We start from the raw sequence: 22,422 nt of genomic DNA on the forward strand, positions 1-22,422 counted from the left end.
TTTGCCTATTGTCCTATAATAAGCTAAGTGCACCTATTTTTGATAATTGTCAAGTATTTTCATGGTTCACAAAACAAAGATAATTGGATCTGACTGTAGAATTATGAATGTGAAAAGAACTAATTTTGGATAATAATAAGGGTTTCTTCATTACATTGGGAAGTGTTTAACATGAACGTTAAGACTCTAATTTTGAAATTGTAAACGTTTATTCCAGGGTCAACCCATGCATTAGATGACTTGATCTCAATAAAGTAGTTTTATATGAAATTCTGAGTTCATTTTTCGCATTCATCAAAATCTGGCTATGAAGTCAATGAAATTGGGATCTCAATAAGGAATGCTTTCGGGGGAAAATTATGTAAATTTTATTTTGGCAAGTTACTAGGGAAAAATGATAAGCAAAGGTGTCCATGCTCCAGAACCATCCTATACAAGCATGATATTTTAGCTGCCCTTATCTTTAACTATATAAGCGATTAGTTACCATAGATCTGAACTAAGAAAACTTCTTATGACCAGACACTCCTATTCAAACTAGACTTTCACTAACTTCCAATTGACAAGTGTTTCAAACAGCTCTTTTAAAAATTGATATTGATATTCCTAGACTATTGTTCTTTATGTTCTCTGCAACTTTTCCAATAGTTGCCCCAAATGTTTGACAAGGACTAGAAGGTGTTAAAATATGCTAATAAATTTACTGTAATGCACAGTAAATTATAAATATATGTTAAATATTAGTCTAGTATATACAGTTTGTAATGGTTTAAAACAGGATGTTCAAACCTATTACTGTAATATCAGCAATGTTATTTTTACATGATACCTTACATATGTTAGAATAAATTACCACAATATTTCTTGAGTAGGTTTAAAATAAATATAAGCATAGTGAGGTAAAAAAAAAAAAGAAAATGCTTACCAATAATGTTTTAGTTGGCTCTTTCACCCCAGGTCTTCCATTGATTAAAGATACAAAAATCTAAAAAGCGGAAATAGCAAAAAAGAATCATTAGGATTTGAAAATTAATGCACAAACATTCTTCATAATGTGCATTTCTTTTATGTACAATATTGAAAACTCAGAAGAATGTGCTGTTGTGAACATGGTTGGTAAAGTAGATACTGGACTGAATATAAAATATCCCAGAATCCATTTTTCAGTTTGAGCATAATTCTTTTTTTTATTCTTTTTTCAAAAAAATATCTTTGATATCCTCGAGTACCCATTTTGTCACAAGTTTTCACCATAATCAAAACTTAGTTTTTAAAAAGTCTTGGAATGTCACATCAGAATGATCAATCTGGAATTGAAGTCTGGGGTCAGGTTTAAAACAAATTAAAAAACAATTGATGTTACTTTGGTGAATATTTTGAGAGAGAGTCCACTTTAGCAAATATGGAGACGATATCAATGAGTATAACCGCTGCAAGTTTGATACTTAACTTGAGATATCATTCATCAAAAATCAGAATTTTAGTGATGTACATTAAATCAAATCAGTCATTTATTTACATGCATTTATAATTGATTTCAGCATAGGTTTCTTATATATCAATAAATATAGGCATTAATGCTACCTGGAACAATGAAAATCGTGAAAAACCAAGAAAATTTAAAAGTGAAATTAGAATTGAAATTCGATTGTTTATTTGTCTTTTATTTAGAACTACTGCTGTGGTCTAAAATAAAATATGTAGAATTAAAATATTGCGAATGAACGGCTTGTAGAGGCTGAAAATCCAGACTATAAGAGATGCAAAAGCCAAGCTACATCTAATTTTAGTGAAGAATAATATATATAATAATAATATGATCCCTTAATTCTTTCTTTCCATAGGTATTTGCAGACTGAGCAAAAAGTCATGGGTTTTAAAGTTAAAATTTGTTTGCAATGACTATAATTAGGTATAACTTATATCAAATAGCATGGGGTCACGTGAAACCCCAGGTGGTCAAATGTACCAACAATGTGAATTAAACCATTGCATGTTTAAAATCAAATTGTGAAAACTAATGTTTTTGTTTCAATTTTGATGTATACAATTATTTTACTAAAAATGACTTCCAATTCATGGAGATTTCAAATTTATAAACTCAGAAAAAGACTATTGTTAGAATAACAAGCCTGGATAAATGATTTTAAATCGTATTTATTCTCCTTTCGTTCTTAATTACTGATTATATATTTCACTCTAAAACTGTTTATGAATGATTAGTAAGTGTTTCACATTTAAAATTGTATTTACATCACATGTATTTATCAAGAAATTTCAATGTATTTTGATGTGAGGGTCAGATTTGACCACAAGGTGTCTCATGCGTTGGGTTTGTAACTTGACTGCTTGAAGATTAAAAAGTAGTTTCACATTTTTCCATTTCATTTACCACTGGTCCAGAAACTTTCTTACATTTGAGCTCCACTTTAAAATCTATATGGCATAATCACATAATATTACTGAGTTTTCCTGCCTTAGAGTAAATATTGCTCAACATTTTTCTTTATTAATCATTGTTAAGGATTTTCCATAGTTACCTCTCCATTTTCCAAAGGATTGAGTCTGGAATATCTAGAAGTACAGATGACTTCATCATCTCTGGAAAATTTGGGTACACCAGAGGTAGGCTGAATACCATAGAATTCTCGACATTCTGAATCACTTAAAGCAAAATACTGCCATGGTTTATAGGTGATACCATCTACAGATCTCTGTAATATCCAGTTACCAGGACGAGGTGCATTAGCTGCTTTAACTATAACATACGCTACTTGATATACCTGAATATAAAAACATTGACTTTAGAAAGTTCACAGGTCCATTGTACTAAGATAGTTTCAGAGAAATCAAATATTTTTACAAGGAAAACTACTAAATTTCTATAGATGCTTAACAAAATTTACACTAAGTTACATAAAAATCAACTATTGAAAGATAAACATGCTCTAGTAAACTGAAGAGCATCTCATCTATATAGTCAAATATCAGAGCTCAGCATATTAGAAGTGCTAAAACAAGCAGAAATTATGAGTTTCACCATGAAAATTTTTTCTGATACTGCCCAATGCCCATATGTAAGGAAGGAGATGGCATAGGTTGGAAACAGATTGTTTATCAATCAAAAATAACTGCTGAAAAATTTTTGTAAGACAAATATTTTTTGTAAAATGAGAATTTTCTTTCACATACTCATTTAATATTCCTGGAAAACATGATAAAGTTGCAACAAACAATAATCATGTACAGCTATATAAGTCCACAGAGTGAAATAGGAAATATATGCTGAAATGGCCCGTATTGACAATTTAATCATTAAACCTTTCATTCTTTTTTACAGAAAATTTCATACTTCAAACTTTACTTTTCATCAAAATTTATCATGACAAAACAAGTACTACCTTCAGAACATTTCAAGTGGTTAAAGTATTAATTATAAACAGAAATGTCCAAAATAAAGAGCTGCAAGAAAGATGTGTACAGTGTGATTTTACAGCACTTGATATTAGTATTGAGTTGAATTAAATGTACTTGAATAACTTAGAGTATGTTTATGATAGAAAATGTTTAATTTGCTTCACATTTTCAAATTATGAATAAAAAATTATGAAACCTCAAAATAACTACTTTTAATTATAAACACATAACAGATGTTTGACTTAAAGGCGCAAAATTTGTATGATATAAAACTATTTGCTTAAGAATACTAGCCTTAAACATTTATTGGAATTTTAGCTTACTCTGAACATTCACTCATATGGTATGAGCAAATAACAAGGATTAGCTCACAGTTAGAGCCTTTTTTCTTAACATGATGTCATTTGCTTGGTTAAACGTCACACAAATGGGGGATTTAGAAACTAAACTCGATCAGAGTATGAAAGTCTGATGACCTTGAATAATTCATCTAAACTCATAATTCCAGTCGACCCAGCTGTAATTGGGTACAAATAATCTGTAAAAGATCATTGCCAAGAGGTTTGGCTAAGGACCAGCTGGTAGAAAGGAATCTTAACTGTGAACCTTTTAAAATATAATTGTTTCTCTCTTTCTCATCCTGAAGCCCTTTAAGTCCTTCAATCATTCAATAACAATTCACAGCTAAAAAAATTCAAATATTTTCAATTATTATAGTGGGCTATGGAAATATTTCCAACAAGTGACCAGTTTTTTCATTGATTTGAAATGCTCAATATTGTGCGAAATGACTTTCTCCAATAGGATGCACATGTTTCAGGATGTATTTTGAAATTGAATGCCTGGTAAGGTGTGTTTAAGAGTTAATAATAAGATGTATTTAAATCTTCCCACAATATAATAGCTGCTATACACATCATTAACCTTGTCTGATAACCTTAGATCTTTTAACCATTAAATCATTAGTTCTGTAGGTTGCTTTCACAATAGTTATGGTGTCCTATCATGACCATAGAAAAACTGGGATTTAAACTTCTTCATATTATATTTTAATTACAGCTGAATCAACTGGTATTTACTGTTCAAAACACTAAGCTTATGCTGTTCTAAAAAGATTATTAGTTGGTGCTCAGGATTTTCCTTTACAAAACATGCTTAATCTACCTTAAATGTCATTTTGAAAGTAAACGTGGAGTAAAAAATATACAAATATCAGTGTCTTTTTAATGATTTTATGTATGATATCAATGATATATAAAAACAAAATGTGTTTAATGTATGTCTATTGCTGAATGAAGTTGTTAAGATATAATTTGATATCAAACTGAGCTATGGCATTATGCCTAGTTGTGTTAATCCACAAAAATAATGTTGATAATTAATTAATTTGTACAAAAACAATCCCTAACATCTTGTAGCTTCAATCTGTAATTTCATCTAAAATATTCTAAACAATTTCTTCAAATAACATGTATTTCAATCATCATCTTAATTTGATTGATAAAGCACTTATTTTCACTTAACATTCAGTAGACACTAGAAGATGTCAAATTAAGAGTTTAATGGCATGTAGAAAATGTATTAAAGGATTTCAAGGTCAGTGATTCTCTTTAAATTCTAAAGGAAATGGTTAACGTCAGCTAATATCATCTAATAATACCCCCCCTTTAAGTATAACTTAAATCAACAGTATGCCAGATTAATCAATTCTAAAGGTATATAGTCTCGAGGAATATACTCTTTGTACTTATTGACGAAAGTAATTAATATACAGTTTTTTACCAAACCTCAAAGGAATCTGACCTGATTTGCTTTACCAGCTGAAAAGATCAGTTTCAACTCTCTGCAGCACTTTCTATAATACAATTCCTTGATATTTGTTGGAAGTTTAAACTTTTGTCACTATCAAGTTATTTAAATCGATCTCACATTTTTATAAATGAAGAACTAATTTTTGTCCACATTTGGAATCAGCCTTATCAGCTATTAAAGGCTAATAATTACACAACTTTATTCTTTTAATTTGATATTATTCGCTTTATTAATGTATATATTATGATTGATGAAAACTAAGTCAATTTCTATGCAAAACAATTCAAATTAAATTTGAAACAATTAAAGGGACAGTGCTATCAGTGTCTCCAATTCACTTAAAAAGTTTATAAACCCTCTTTACAATCCCTTTAAGTCAAACCTATGCTTACTATATCATATGACACATCATTTATAAAGTTACTGAAATAAGTCAAATACATGTTTATTCAAATATTTTTTAATGGATAGTAATGGATATCTTGTGTCAAAGACACCCTGTTCCACCCCTTATAGTAAAATTAAAAACTTTCTCCACAGTTCATCCATTTCTAATTTCTTTATGGTTATAAGTAAAGTTTTATTCTGACACAGTGTGACTTTAATCCTGACTGTTAAGTACCTACAGAAGAGACCTGTTGAAGCTATAAAAGACAGTATTAGAAAGTAATAATGCTGAACTAAGAGATTGATTAGACAGTGATAAACAGTAAGGGGTCAGAACACCTAGCCATCTCAGATATTGTTAATTAGACCTAAACCTGTTTTAAGTAGCCTGTAATTCACTGGCAGATCAACTCAAATGGTCAGTGGTCAAACTTTCATTGCACACATAAAACAAATTCTTGACCAGAAGGCTAACAGATTAAGATTGTTCTCCCTTTCAGCTATACTTCCCTAATTTGAGAAGATTTATGTATAAAAAATTTACAGTAAAACTGAAGGTAGACAATTTTGTATTAATGAACTTTATTCAAATGAATTTATGAAGTTTTGGTTTTGTTTGAATATATCCTGAGAGACTAAATAAAAGTTCACTCAATTTACAAACAGACTATAAAGTATTTATTGTTATTGTTAACCAACTGTTTTATTATGTTTTATATTCAATGATTTAGTGCTGACATCAGCAGTTTATACATTATCCTTATACTGGCCAACCATAATAATATACACATACACAAAGTACTGCCTAATTACTTTTAAGAAATTTTGTTTTTTACAATTTTTCACTTAATAATAATTACAATAGTAAAAAGTAAGCAAGAATGATAATTAAGAAGAAAATACAATTTACTACCTGTCCTAAATCTAGATCAATCTGTACATAGTTCATCAGACGTCCATTGGAAATAGTTGGGCTCTGCCACCAGGAGTTCCTACCATCAATTGCATTGGTGATAGGATGAGACTGTTTCCTGTTGGAACCTCTTATATCACAGATATCACAATGACGGTTCTCGGCAGGGAATATACGGACATGTTCCACTAATTTACAGAAGACTTCTGGTTCATTCTCTCCACATGTAGCATTGGATGTTATTCTAGAACGTGTTGCCAGATTAAACACCACTGGAAACAGAGCACTTTCTTCTGAAATAAAGAAAATAAATTTGAGAATTACATATTCAAAATATTCTCACAAGTCCGAATACATATACATTATCAATGATGACGTAAGGAGGCTGATTATGCAGATGATAAGGATTCTGATTTCTAGAAACACTACCTCATTTGATCATTGATAGTAAGCAATTACAATCAATTTGTCTTCAGGAATCAAAACTAGACTGAATAAAAGGATGTTGTCAAAGACGTATCTAAATAAACAGTCTCTAGTTGAATTTCAGAAATATAAATAAATACATTATTTCATTTCAATTTAAATTACAAATACACCAAAACCACAATCATGGCAGACATCTTGGAACTGCATCTGCACATATTATAGTTTATCTTTCCAATTACAATGTGACTGAATCAATATGTCAGGAAAAAAACTCTAATTTCTCAATCAAAGTATGAAAAGGTCAAGAAAGATGAAGAATAGGATAGTGAAGAATATGAAACGTGTACAGCATGTGTTTTGTGGTAATGTCTAACCAGTTGTAATAATAACAATAAATAGTTTAACAAGTATGGTGTACTTATTCTTAACAATAAACATTATGAATCTAATCACACATTGATATAGTAAATAAACATAAATTACACTGTTTGATTCAGGAGTCATTGACCAACAGTACCTAGTACCTTGGCATATTTCAATCTATTAAAGTTTACATGTTTCCTTAAAGCCTGCCGCAGGTGAGGTGAACTGAGCTGTCTATCTCGAGAGGCTGTCAGCTGAGCAAAATTCTCACTACTTTTTCACCGCACACGAGAGTTCTCGTCTGATCTATTGTCTTACAAGAAAATCTTGAGGCAGAAAATATCAAACATAGATAATAGATAATACAGCATATTGGGGGGAAACAGCTGAGCTCCCAACCTCTTGAGCTCAGCTAGTTCCTCTCATCGGCTGCTTACTTTAGACACAGGCTCAAGTGAGGTTTTTTAGGCAAGGCATGCGCTTATGGTTTTCGAAAACTTCCCCTTGCATCATTTCAATTACCCTTTTCTCGAATTCCAGAAAAATCTATAAGATTATGATATTGCTGTTATGATAGGCCTCTCATTTAACTTGAAATAAAATTTGTGATAATCACATGATCTGGTTCTTTTCCTACACAGTCATTTATTCAGAAGTAATACCTGACACCAAAGTTGGCAGCACAATTTCATTTCACCTCGAGTAAATTCGAAGTTATGTCTTTATGAAATACTTCTATAATGATCTGGTCAAATTATACTAAATTAATTGGAAATCTACCAAATTTTAAGCCATAATATAAAATAAAAGAGCAAATCTATTTGAAAATCATCTTGGAAAAGTGAATAGAGAAAACAGGTGTAGAATATAGATTGATAAAAATCTCTTCTTATTATTTTATACATCATGGCTGAGTGAATTAGATTTATTGTCAAACAAGACAGATTAGACTTTATGATTTGTTAATAATAGTGGAGACTGAATTCTCTCTTGGTGGCCATAATTCACTTCTTATTTCTACAATATTTCATTCATAACTCAACCAGTTTTCCCCTTTCGACATTTTTTGTATATTAAAAATAGTCCAAGCTTAGGGTGAAATTCTTGAGATGGGAAAAGATTTTACAAATTTTTACTACAATATGGTTATAGATCTATTTATGCTATATTAATTTTTATTTATACCTTTAAAGAGAACTTTGTCTGTTCATAGATATTTTGCATGCTTTAACGGGAATCTGCTTACAAAATAAGATAAGAGTGTTATTTCGACAGGCATCATGGCTGAATTGTAAAGTAAAATTACTGGAATACTGTTTGAATAACCTGAGAAGTTGCAATGTCATTTAATTTCTTATGTTTTTTTTAAAAATAATTAGAAAATAATTTATTTTTATCCAATCAAATGATACCTTTTGTTTCATTTCTTTTTACTTCAACAGGTTGTTTGTTGTGTACTTTTTATTTACCTCCTGGCTATAGAGAGTACAGATTTGATTGATAAACACAGCTTCATTCATCAATCATTCATTATTTACCTTAAATGACCTTGCCAAACTTTTTTCCATATAATTAAAATTGTTGACCCTTTTAACCTAAAACCATCTCACACATGATTAGCAAAGAGTAAAATTATTTTCTCTGTATGCATTGTGTGCAGATGCCTTAACAAATTACCCCTTTCCCACCAAGCCCTTTTACCTAATTACCTTCTTTTTACTATCCCCAGTCATGTTTTACCGGATGTAATTAGGCAGAAACATTGTGAAACAAACAACTCTGTCATGTCGCGTTTGATAAAAAGCTAGTTTAATCAGTTCACATGTCAAAAGTAGCCAAGATCACCCTAGGAAGGAAAAAAAATGGACAGAGCGTAAGGCCTTCTGTTTTGTGAACAGCTTATCTGGAAAAAATGTAATATAATAATTTACAATGTTTTACTAAAACCTTCAGAAATATTAAAACACGAATGCAATTCAAATTTCATGCTGCTCATCAATTATATTTTGATTGAGAATTTTAGGCTGCAGTGATATCTTCTTGGATCTGTTCGACACACTTTCCAGTGATCATCTAAAAGTCACATATGGCAATGCTAAAAAAATGAGTTTGGCAAAACTTATGAAGGCTGCAGAAAAATATTGAATATTTATATTGCACATGATAAGACAATAATCTTTTTCTAAACATCATAAGGGCAGCTATTTAAAGTCCTTGTGTAAAAGGTATTAAACATGTTTAAGGGGTCGTCTGTCACCCGCTTGAGCATACTAGAAACATGTGTATCAGGACACTCCCTTGTTAACAATATCAACATTAACTTGGTGACAAGTGACCATTACTATTGTTGGTAGGGTAGAGGTCAAAGTAGAGGTCAGTGGCCATGTTCCCTTAACATCTTACAAGAAGTATGTCTGGATAGAATAAATTTGTAGACGATGTTAACATTTATCATTTACATTACTTGACAATTCATAAATTTAGATGACATTAGTTTATCAGTAAGAAGTGACCACATAATAATAATGATAGAAAGTCTTTTTCTAACGAAAACAATAATGAGGTATCTCTCTGTAACCAGGGTTCATACAGCACTTTGCCTCAAAAATGCAAAGACTTTTCAAGGACTCTAGGCTTTGAAATTCAAGGACTTTTCAAGGATATTAGTCTGACAGAATACACATGTACCTAACTTCTGAACTGTGAAATCAATAAAGATAGTTAATATTTGTCAATGGGGTTAATGATAAAAATATACACAATTTGACTCAACTCAAAATTCAAGGACTTTTCAAGAGAAAATGTTTTTTTTTTATGGTGTTTTCAAAGACTTTTTTTGAAATCAAGGTTTTTTAAGGCAACGGACGGAATTGAAGGGTTTTTCAAGGCTGTGCGAACCCTGTGTAACATAATTTACAGAGCAAAGTGTCTGCTCACTTAGAAAGGTTACATCAAGCTGTTTATAACTTACACGGCAATAGCATTGTCTGCTAATCATTCGCAAGTAGTCACATGGTTAGTCTTGTCTTCTGCCATCTTGACTACAGGCTGCTACTTTGATTAACCACCTCCTCACCTACCTCTCACCATATCTTTTAAAGTTATTTTGTTTTTATATATTGGGACTGCCTTTTATAGCATAATTTCATTCTACTATTCTACCCCAAAGTAGTAGGTGTTTCAATTTTAGTTTATTAATGAGATGTTCTTTTCTGCTTAGATCATCCGTTTACAATTTATCAATGGTTTCACCCTTCCTTTATTCATTATTCAATTATGTTATTTCATTTTCACATTGTGTAGTCCCCTAGTGCCAAATAAAGTTTATAGTGTTTTGTTATAAATGTATTATTAGTTTTGTAGGGCTTAAAACATACCAACACGCTGACTCAGACTGTAACAAAGCTTACTTGCTATCTTTGGATCCAGGTTCCATAATAGGTCTACAAGTTAGAGGGGTTGAACAGAATATCTAACTGTTCTGGTGACGCAAAAAAAAATACCAGCGTCAAGTGTACAAGCCTTTGTCTTTCAATATTAACCATCCTACTTCACAAAGCTTTTAAAATAGTTCAAAAGAATATAAAATTCAAAATCAACATTTTAGAGAAGACACAGTCAAAAATGACAATGATACCACAGTGCTAGAGACAATAATTTGCATTTTTGTCAATAATGGCACCTCATTCAACAATTGTGTAAAGCACTGCTATGTGGTTATAAATTATTGACATGCACTGAATTTAAATCTCACTTCAGGTGTGGTTTTTTGAAAGTGTCACCAGTGAGCAGCCACAAGTCACAAAAATTGGAAAAAATAAAGTTGTTTTATAGATTCTAAAATGTGACTGACTCATGGAAGTCAGTACACATTTCTAAAATATCTTTTGCTTTATCTTGATCATATATAGTTTCCAAAATAATTAAGGGTCAGACTAGGCCAGGTTTTTTGTGGGGACCATGAAAATCCACTCGGAGGTATAAATATCACTATATCATGCAAACATTTATCTCTAAATGCTGACTTTACACTATTTCAGAAGAAAAATTGCCAAACTTCATCATGTCTCAGTTGACAAATTAGTCACAGGCTTATAGGTTACAAAATACAAGAAGAATTACATTTCAAAAGATAAGATATTTTAGGCAGACGGACAAAAATAGCTGTAATTTACATGAATTGAATTTCATATGGCCTGAAGATCAAGTTTCTGACAGGTAGAAATGTATTTTTTTAAACTTTTGATGTCTGCTTTGGTCTATTACCATCTTAGACCTGGCCATGTATTCTCGAAAACGATCTTAGTGCTAGGATGTCCTAGAATCAATGTTAGAAGATGAGCCTAGGACATCCTAGAGCTAAGATCCTTTCCAGAATACATGGCCAGGTCTGCAAATATTTACTTTGGAACACTGAACAAAATCTGATATTTGAGATTGTTAGCTAAGATTTACTTTGCATCTTTAGTCATTATGACTAATGGCCCAGATAACTTTGTGCTATTTCATGAAATATGAAAGATTTTTGACAAGAATGTGAAAGAAATCCACCCATTTAGATATCCCTTTATAATTCAGAGTATCTTTACACACTTCAAGATTTCTTAAGATTCTTTGCCTCTTTCTGAATTAAACTTAGACTTAGGACTGTTCGGAAAATTTGCAACAATTTTCTACTTGAAATACAATTTCCAAGCAGTCTTGTTGCCTCATCTAAAATAACATATTCCCATAGCAAATAACAGCTGTTTGACAAAATCCCTATAATATTGTTTGATTGAATGGACCAGCGACATGCATTCAAACTTCACAAGTACAAAGGTTAAACAGTACAAACATGTCGAGGTTGGATGTGAGGCCATTTTTTATGCGTCTGTGTTGTGTACTATAAATAAATAGGGTGGGGTACATCGTCTACATGTTATCAAGCAGGTGACAAGAATAGGTGTGTTGTTGTCCTTCCTACATTTGATCATTTCTTTAATTAGCTAGCCACTCAAGCCAAGATTATTTAATAAGCTTGAAATTTACTGTTTCCTAAGTGAATGAGTCAATCTAATATTATGTCATGAGTTTTAGTAACTTATTAGACAGCCAATACCATATCAATACAATTAAGAATATTATGCAAAGATGACACTACCAATTTCCAAATTTTAATTGTAGCTGATGTTATCATGCAAAACCTGTAGTATAAATGGTTCAGACTGTTTATCTGATTTGAAAAACTAGCCATTTAATAATTTCTATAATGTATCAGTAAGAAAGGTTAAAAAATCTGATGGCCCAATGATCAATGTCAAGTTTGTTTTATAAAAATATCTCTTGAATTATTTTTTTTTAGAAGAATGTCCTACTTTAAAACAGTAACAAACCCTTACAAATAACCTGGACAATGAACTGAATATGTTAAATGATATTTTTAAATCATAGTTTACCGTTTGTATATTAGGTAAGAGTGGTTGTAACAACAACAAACAATTGAAGTTACGAAAGGTTATTGAAATATATTCAAAATCTAGAAAAATGATTGTAATGTAAGTCAATTGCTGTTGTCTCTGTTTTTAAAGTTCCCTTATCTCAGGATGAAAAGTGTAGTCACTTTAGAAAGAGCATGAAAAGAAATATTTTGATTTGCATCTTAATCAGACTGGACAATGACAAGTGCTTCCCAAGAAAGAAGAGGTACTACACTCTTAATATTAGCACCTCACTTATAGTCAAACTTTGCCAGCAGAGATGACACATACAAAATTTTCAAAAATAAATATTATTGTAAATAATACGTTTTGTGTTTCAACCAATCCTGTGGTGTGTGGTTATTTTCTGCATACTATTAATAAAACAACATCCGGGTCATTCTTCGAGAAACCCGCCAAGGCTGTTAAACACTTGTTGTAATTTTGCAGTTTTTAAACTACGATTACCAGCCGTTTACTTGCCGATCGGCTTTTGTTTCTTGTAAGATAAGTAGCATATTATTGTCTGATTAATTTCAGTGTTTGAATGGATCGTGTCAGCGACGAGTTAGTCATAATATTAGTAAAAAAAAGCGTTTGGTGCTTGGCCTCGTTTTCGTTTGGTTGATACAACATGGCGGGTTTTCTTCCTGTACATGAGCGTGTGCCTCTTTATTCCGTAAAAAAGTCGACTGTATTGCTTCCCGACGTTTGCTCATCACCTCCTTTAAACATTCTTATATTTGGTTCTTCATATATAAAACGGTTAGCGGTTTATTTATCGCATTTTAATCATGTTAATTTGGATTTGGATCGGCGTGTGTGTCGAGTAACTTGCTGGGGACATGGCGGTCTGTTAGTCCGCAATGATCCGCACGGAAGACTGTCCGTCACGAACTCGAGATTTTCGGAAATGGATATAATTATGCTCCATCTAGGATCGAATGATTTGTGCGACATTTTATCATTTCCGTCGGTTATAGCTCGGGATGTCTTTGACTTCGCTAAAGATGTGTTGTGTGTTTGGCATCCCAAGTTAGTTATAATAAGCCAACTTTTGCCCAGGCAGTGTGAACCTTATAACGGCTATAATGCCAAGATTTTGGCTACCAATATGGAGTTAGAGGCTCTTTGTTTTTCTGAGAGGTACATTACATCTTGGAGGCATAGAGCTGGGCTCCATCGGCCCCTTGTAAATATTTATGCTGCTGATGGTATTCATCTTTCTAATATGGTGGGAAATTATAAATTAATGAAAAGTTTGCGTGATGCTCTATTGAGGGGCATGCGTTACCATCTACGCATGGTAGGTCTGTTTCATGTCTCTTGGGAGATATGTGGTACCTTGGGTGCCTGTTTTTTATCATTCATTCTCTGATGATATGTGATGACACATACAAAATTTTCAAAAATGTGGAAAATGTTTAGAGTAAACGTGGAGAAAAGATTGATGTTCTTCTGTGAAAAAACACTTTTTGTGTTTCTGTCCACAATTAACCCTTTCGTTCTATTTTGTTGAATTTTTTCTACTCTAGTCCACTGTAACCTTCATGAACTCAATTCTCAAATCCCTCAAAATAATATTATGAAGCCCAGTAATCTTACAAAAGATGAAGGAAAATATTTTTAAAAATCAGTGTGGAAAAGCTAAGAGGGTAATCCATGAGTAATTAACAGTTTATGAGAATTGTCAACATATTTGAAGGCGGCCATTAAAATTTTCAAGAGTTTTTAAATCTCTTTCAACAAGCCTGTCCTGTTCTGTGTATGTTGTGTTGATTTAATCTGTTTATTTTTCATTGATACCTATAAGATCAGTAATAAGCTAATAAGAGCTATATTAAACTATATTAAACTATCCTTCACTGAACCTCTCACCCATCCATTACACCCCAATAGATTACCCTCTAGCCTTCTCTTTCACTCTTTTGTTTGTTCTTCAACTTATCAATGTGATACTGATAGGGGGTCAATAAGGGTCAACTGGAATGACCACAATAGATTTCATTACCTTCCGATTGAAGAGCACCTTGTTTCTGAAGAACTTCAACACATTGTGTATTGAGATATATATCATGTCCTTGATGATCAAACAATACAAGATAAATGAAAATCATAGTGGGTGGTCGTGGTCAAAACAAATTGCAGAAAAATTGGCTGTTGTGTCCATTTATTTTTAAAAAGCATACAATACATTTCTTTTTGACCATTCCTTTTTCTTGGTATATATTTATTCTTAAAAAACTTAATAATAAAACTCAACATGTTCATCAAATTTATGACAACAAACTTCCTATAATCTCCAAAACACTATCAATCAATATTTTCGAGCTTGCAATTGAAATAGCATTAAATAACCTTTATGTTTGAGAGCTGAAAATTAAGTACATTTTTACAGCTAATACCTGAAGTTGGTTATATATTAATAAAAGTTCTGGTCAAGTCATCCTGACCAAACTAATTTCTCACAGTATGTAATGATTTAAATTTGCAGCTGTTCATGATTTGACGGTTTGTTTACTTTAAACTGCCTTGGACAATATGTAGTTCCAGGCTATGATGAAATTGTTTTTTCTATCAACCTAGTAAGTCACACCAGTGCAAAAAACCTATGGTTCATAACAATCATAACAATACATGTGTGTTGACAACCATCAAACTTCAAGAGCACAAAAAATCTGCACATTAAATGGCAAAGCTATACATTGTAATTTTGATATATACCAAGCTCCACTGAATTTCTCAAAGATCTAATGATCAGAATTGATCAAAGTGTATATTTCAAACTCATGAATTTATCATAGTTTTTTGTGAAAAAGTAGTGCTATTATTAACTGTTTTGCAAGTGTGCTATTTCTTATTGTAAAAATGCATTAATTTGTGAGATATTTTAATAAATAGTGAGCCAGGACTGCAAATAGGTCCTTTAGTTTGTATTTCTATCTTCATTTTACCTCATCAAAATTATCCATTCATATTTATCTCAAATTTTATAGAGCAGAAAAATCAGTGATTAAGATATATGACCTGTATATTACTATTCAATGTTGAATTTTTTAAGTTGTGAAAATAAATTTCACCAAGCTAATTCATTTAATGAATTCACAAACATACAAATTCGAGATCTTGAATGTATTGAAGTATTTATAAAGCTAATAAGCTTGTTTAAAATGACCATTTCAGAATCGAATTCAAACTTCATAATAAAGTAATATATATCTATCATAATAAGTAGTTAAATGAAAAATTAACCCTTTCATAGTGCCCTCAAATCAATCCCCTCATATCTATGCTACAAATCTTACAAACTCAAGCATAATTGATGGCTAAATGAGCAACTTTTTGTGTTTGCGGATGGCTTAGTAAAGACAGCTGGCAAGGTGTCCAGATGGGGGAATCCTCTTTAATTTATGACATTATTCCTGTGGGGGACTTTCCTCTCCTCATTTGTTTCCTGACCCAATACCACACAGCTTCTCTGTTAATAGGATGGTTTTGCATGTAATCACAGCTTAAGAATGGTATCAGGCATAAATGGCAGAAATATATTAAAAAAACAAGGGAGAATAAATTCTGAGGACCATTCCAATTCTAACCCATCTCGGAGAGGTGGTCTCAGAATGGACTTGATAAATTGGTGTAATGTAAATGGTTACTGTTCCGAGAACTCTTTACTGTGCATGCCCCACAAGGGACATTGGCCTTTTGCTGCAGAATTTCGTAATTATTCAGTGAAATGGTTGATTACATCCAGATGTCTTTGATTACATCAGGGTGACTACAAGGATTAATTTGAACTTCTTAAACAAGAGTTCTATAGATAACCATGCCTAGAATGCTTTTCATTTACACTACAACTGAATAACTGTTCTCAAATAACTTGAATGCAATGTAATCCAGATGCCGAATGGAACACTTTATATCGGCCTAGTGCAAAAAGGGCTAAAGGGTGAAATTATGATAAGACAAAGTTGACTGTAAAATGAAATTCTGTTTACAGTTCAACACTTAAGGCTAGCGCACACGACAAATTTCATTCGTGTCTCCCAACTCAGCTCGCAGCTTTCGTTGGTTTCCCTCGCACACGCTAAGCTTAGAGCTTTCGGGATGTCGAGTCATAGATGTCTCAAAATAATTAGATCACGTGACATTCTCATATGACTTATACAAAATGTCGGACGTCGACAACCCTTCGAATGATTCAGAATATGAAGAAATATTACTTCTTCTTTTGTTGTTGCGTCGTCGCAGACGAAGAATACTTGCATACGTCCACCAACTTGTCTTCGATAGTTGCTTCAGATACAAACTCGCATTCACCGATGGGCGCAGCCATTTTTGTTTGATCACGTGCTAGCGCCTGCGCCCCAGTTCAAAGTTGAAAGCTAGGAGCTTTCGAGTGCGCACACAAGGTATTTTTCATTCGAGGAAAAAATTATCAAACATGACGGATAATTTCCTTAACGCCTCGAATGAAAAAAAGCTTACGTAAACTCTGCGCACACAAGAGCTGCGAGCTGAGCTGAGAGGCACAAATGAAATTTTGCTCAGCTGGGAGCTCTTGTGTGCGCTAGCCTTAATGAAATACTGTTTGAAATATGAGCTAGATAAGACAATAGTATGTATATGAGATATGAGTCAAAGAGATGGAGACAATAAAAAGTCACACCTCTAGATAAGTACAACATATCTGTATCACAGGGTGTGACAATATGATTGTATTGATATTAAACTTGTATCATTTATCTGGTGGCAAATCGCGTCTCCTTCCAACACATACAAAATATTTCTTATTTACAATCTACTTGTTAAGAATATTATATGCTTCATATTTCATTTACCAGCGAGTGACCTGCTAATTGGTATCAGATTTTAATTTTTGTGATAATCATATTTTCTACCGGCAAATGTGCAGAAAGGATGATGTAAACATAAAATTTTGATTTCAAAATTTCCTGTTATGTGGGCTATACAAGAAATTAAGGGTATTTCTTCATCTACAATAATCTATTTTATTGTATATATGTTCGTTAAAAAGAAAATATCATATATCATATATTACTATTATTACTATTTGTATGTTTGTATCAGAAGAATTATCATCAGTACAAGTATGTCAAATCTATAAATCTATGCCAGAGTTTAATGTCTGCACATTGCTCTGTGACCTAGGCCAATACTTTCATTGAGACTCGTCTCAATACACCCTAACACTAATTTATTCGTATCTATCTTTTCTACCACTTACTTAAACAACCAAATAAATATTATAAAACGATAAGGAGGGATATTTATATATGATAACATAGATTAACACAACTCTCTACTTTAATAAATCTAAAAAGGGATAACCATGTCATTTGTCTGAGCAAATTTCTCAGCAAATCCAGCAAAATTTTTACTTTGGAGTTTCCAATTGATGCCCAATTCAACTAAATAACAAACAAAAACTGTGTTTCCACTGAAAATTGTTAAAGCTGGCTTTTGCTTTTCCACTGAGTAAAGTGAAAGCCGGCTTTATGCTAGCTTTGATTTGGCCCCCATTAAATTGCTGAATGATTCGGCAGTGGAAACGCATGAAAGCTAGTTAAAAACTGGCTCAAAGTTGCCCTTTTCATTCAGTGGAAACACAGTTTATCCTTAACTTTAAAAGAAAAAGTGAGGACTTTTCATTTCATTTTGTTTCATTTTGAGCTACACCTCAAATGATGTTGATATTAACACTAATAATCAATATTGACTACAGCTTTTAGATGATATTAATATTTTTCTTGTCCGATACCAGGCTCTAGTTTTAAGGGTGTCACTCAAAGCTGATTTTGCATCTTTAAAATGAGTGATAAATATATACATTCTTCTTTAGATCCACTAGTTATTACAATGGATACAGAAACAAATCTTAATTCAGCTGTATGTAGCTGAAACATTTCTACATTTGGTATGCAGATGTATAATCAAATTCTAAATTTGATGGAAAAGCTTAATTTTGTTTTGCACATGCGCATTATTAACTTTATTTATTATCCAAATTTCATCAAATTAGGCATGTATGTGTAGAATAAAATTCTGTATTACAATTGAATTCATGTAGTGCGCAATTCTTATTTTTTATCCAAATTTTTTCAAACTTGGTATGTATGTATTTGAATAGACAATTTTTTTAACTGTACACCTTCGTATGTACCTGCGTAACACGTCTTGCATCAGTACTGTTAAGGGAAAAGTTCTAGTTTTTCAGTTGGTTTTAGGGTTCATTTTTTTTAAAATGGGTATGTGTGTTACTAATACAGGCTACCTAATCTGAATCCCCTGCCATGGATAAATACATGTGTCATCAATATCACTGACACAGTTTACCAATAACCCTCCGTCATAAATATTCCCATTACAAACAATACATTGACCTCATTCAAACATATACTCATTTGAGATATGTGACCCCTTAAATTACTTATAGTAAATCATTTTTGGTTTAGGGTGGGGTAATGTAAAATTACACTAAGTCCTAAACTTTAATCTTAAAGGGACACACGCGCTATTTTGGGGGGTTGCTTTGAGTCTTGAAAATATGTAAATAGTCTACAGAAGTGCTAGAGATGTACGAAAATCGTATAATTCATTCCAAAATATCTCAAACTAGAAGTGTTTCTCACTATTTCTATAGATGTCTTGTCACAGAGTATCTTAAAATGATGAGTTGTCATGTTAATATTCAATCACACATAATTCAGGACACACATGGATTTGAACGCTCAAATTTCGACAGTGAGCTGATTGGCTTAGCTAAAAAATTCTTGTTGATTGGTCAGGAAGAATAGCACACCTGTCCCTTTCAAGGGATACCATTATAACAATAAAAACTTGCAAAAGGCGCTTAACAAAACTTTTAACTGAAAGTGCTTGCATATATTTAACAGAACTTTACATTCCTGATTATTTATGATTATGGACTCTGGACCTTAAGATATTTACATTCAGTAGGCATTTATATTTGTAAATTTTTACCATGAACATGTAAAATATCAACAAAGACTTTGATGAAAAAGATTCTAAAAACAAAAATCACAGCTAACAGTTTACACCAATACATCCAAAACAAGAGTTTTGTGGTTGTGGACCAAGGATATAAATAAAACTGGATAGAGATATAAATCACACTACTGTTATTTCTCTCCAACCTTTATTAATTAGATCCTTGACATAATATATTTGTTTGACATCTAATACCACATTGTTCAAATGATCAGCATAATTATAAAACAATAGTATTATTATGTGATACATGTAGCCATAAGCACATAAATCGGTTATAGTTAGAAGATAAACCATTAAGTGTAAGAATCTGAGAAATGCAGCAAAATTCTTTGAATGGATATAGTTGCCTTATCATTCACTTTGAATAAAATCATTTGTATATACTCATAACAAGCTCAGAGTAATTAGTAAAATTGTAAATGAGGAGCTCTAAGTAAGTAAACAAAATACTTAGATGACTGTATCAATTAAGTTATTACTTATTATGTCTGTTGTTTGCTAGTGACATTCATATACATGATTAATCTTGATATATGTTTTAAGTCTGTTACTGATGTGTATTCATAATCAAACCAAATCAACAGTACTATTAACATTATTAACTATAAACATTATTAACTATTAACATTACTAACTATATTACAGAACTATTAACATAACATTACTAACTATTAACATTACTAACTATTAAAATTACTAATAATTAACATTATTAAATATCAACATTATTTACTATTAACATTACTAACTATATTACATTACTATTAACATTACTAACTATTCACATCACTAACTATGTGCAGGTGACAAACCGTGTAATGTAATAAAGAAAAGCATCAGGATGCTTTGCTACTCTAGCACTACCCACCAACATTTCTATTAAAATTACAAGATATATTGTGCTTAAATGTATTCTTTTATTGTACCACTTGAAATTTAAAGGTTTGGTTACAGGTAGGCTATATATCATTTGATTATTTAAATATTTCCAAGGTGGATGGCCTGCTATTTCATTGCTTATCATCAAATTACCTAGCTGAATATAGGCCAAATATTTAGAGTATATCATATAATATATTATTATATGAAAACATACCTAAAGGGTTTTACACAATATAGTCATCTAGGTCAATTTTATTCTACATTTTTGTGGTTAGTTAACATAAAATTTATTTTGAGCTTAGATTCTGATAATGCAAGTTCTCCCTTGCTGTATTTACTTACGGAAAATATTTAATATGCAGACTTGACACCCAACATAAAAACACCCTTCTCAACAATTTTGGCGAAAGCATTATAAAGTTTTAAAAAAGGAAAATTTTTGACCGTTTCTCATAAAAACGCTTTAAAATTCTCAAAGATTTGAGGCAAGAGATTGGTGAGTATGAATCATTCTAAGTGCACTTGAACTTTTTACACATATATGATTAATTGCATAATTATCTGGATTTAATCTTCACTTTTACTTTGCTGATATTTTGGGATATTGCAGAAAACTTTGATGCAAATAAGAAATTTCCAAATCCTAGTATTCTGTACTATTCCTTAATTTTCTAGCTTTCCATGTCATTTTACATGTCGTTAATGTGTGAATACAAAATGTTTCTATGCATTACTTGCCACAATATGATGAAGGTTTCCATTTCATTTTGGCAGGTTTGTTCATCTCAAGATTTTTATTAAAATTTAGCATACAACAAAATTCTGCTGAATAGACCAATTAAAATGGTTTGCATTTCCGAGTAAAATTCAATGAAGAATTTTTTTTTTATTCGAAATCAGCTATATGTCTACAAAAAATTGATTTAAAGGTTTATGATTAAAAATGCAAATAATTCAAAGTCAGAAAAAAAACTAGATGAAAAAATAATAAAAAGCCTGCCAAAGAAATTCAATTTCAGTGTTGTTTCTTTATCTGTCTGGTCCTGGTCACATGTAGTGAGAAGCCTGTTATGAGATAGACCTAGTGGTCTGGGCTTGCGAAAGATGTGAAATTCTTGATATCTATTTAAGTTGTGTAACATTGAATCTTGTTTTTTATCTTCAACTTTGACATTTTGTCCGAAATCATCCATTGTTTACATAAAAAACAGATTTCTCTCTAAATATGTTTTACATCTAGTCTTATTCATCTATTCAATAACAAAAATAGGCCATTTTGTTCTCACATAATGTTTGTGTCCACCCATAATAAAATGCCATGGTAATTTTACATTTACTAGTTTCCTATTAAATGGTTCATTCATACATCTTGCCTGACTTGAGTTCAACTGTATTTATCTTCTGAATATATTTAAAGGGGAACAGTCTGCATTTTCGGTCTTAAGAAGTACTAAAAAGCACAATCCCTTCAAATATACCTCAAACTAGAAATTTCATTGTCTGTTCCTTGTCTTTATATGTGTTTTCTATATGTGGCATAGTCTCACTAAAATTCAAGTCAAATTTTTAACTTTCGAACGTATATAATTATGGATACACATGGATTTGAAGGCTCAAATTTCTACGATTGGTCGAACGGATAGTGAAGATGCTCCTTTTACATGTTGATATTTAAATTTTCATCCAAAACAATATACCTGAAATGAGGAGACATAATTTGGAGGG

The 22,422-nt window shown here is 31.6% G+C and overlaps 2 protein-coding genes across 2 annotated transcripts in view; both read right to left on the minus strand.

Annotated features, from left to right (window-relative positions):
* LOTGIDRAFT_227981 (hypothetical protein) overlaps positions 1-4,593 on the minus strand; it is a gene marked incomplete at its 5' end in the record, with an annotated part of 40,116 nt that extends 35,523 nt beyond the window's left edge. Inside the window, 3 exons of the mRNA XM_009045652.1 lie at positions 926-985; positions 2,541-2,783; positions 4,582-4,593. Of these exons, the coding sequence (XP_009043900.1) occupies positions 926-985; positions 2,541-2,783; positions 4,582-4,593 (315 nt within the window). The remainder of the gene's footprint in view (positions 1-925; positions 986-2,540; positions 2,784-4,581) is intronic.
* Positions 4,594-6,472: 1,879 nt separating this feature from the next.
* On the minus strand, positions 6,473-6,823 carry LOTGIDRAFT_102349 (hypothetical protein; the record flags this gene model as incomplete). Its single annotated transcript, XM_009045653.1, has 1 exon — positions 6,473-6,823. A coding segment is annotated over one exon (351 nt), but the record flags the coding sequence as incomplete, so codon positions are not given.
* Positions 6,824-22,422: the final 15,599 nt, after the last annotated feature.

The sequence above is a fragment of the Lottia gigantea genome (genome assembly GCF_000327385.1).
Source record: "Lottia gigantea unplaced genomic scaffold LOTGIsca_1, whole genome shotgun sequence".
Lineage (NCBI taxonomy): Eukaryota > Metazoa > Mollusca > Gastropoda > Lottiidae > Lottia > Lottia gigantea.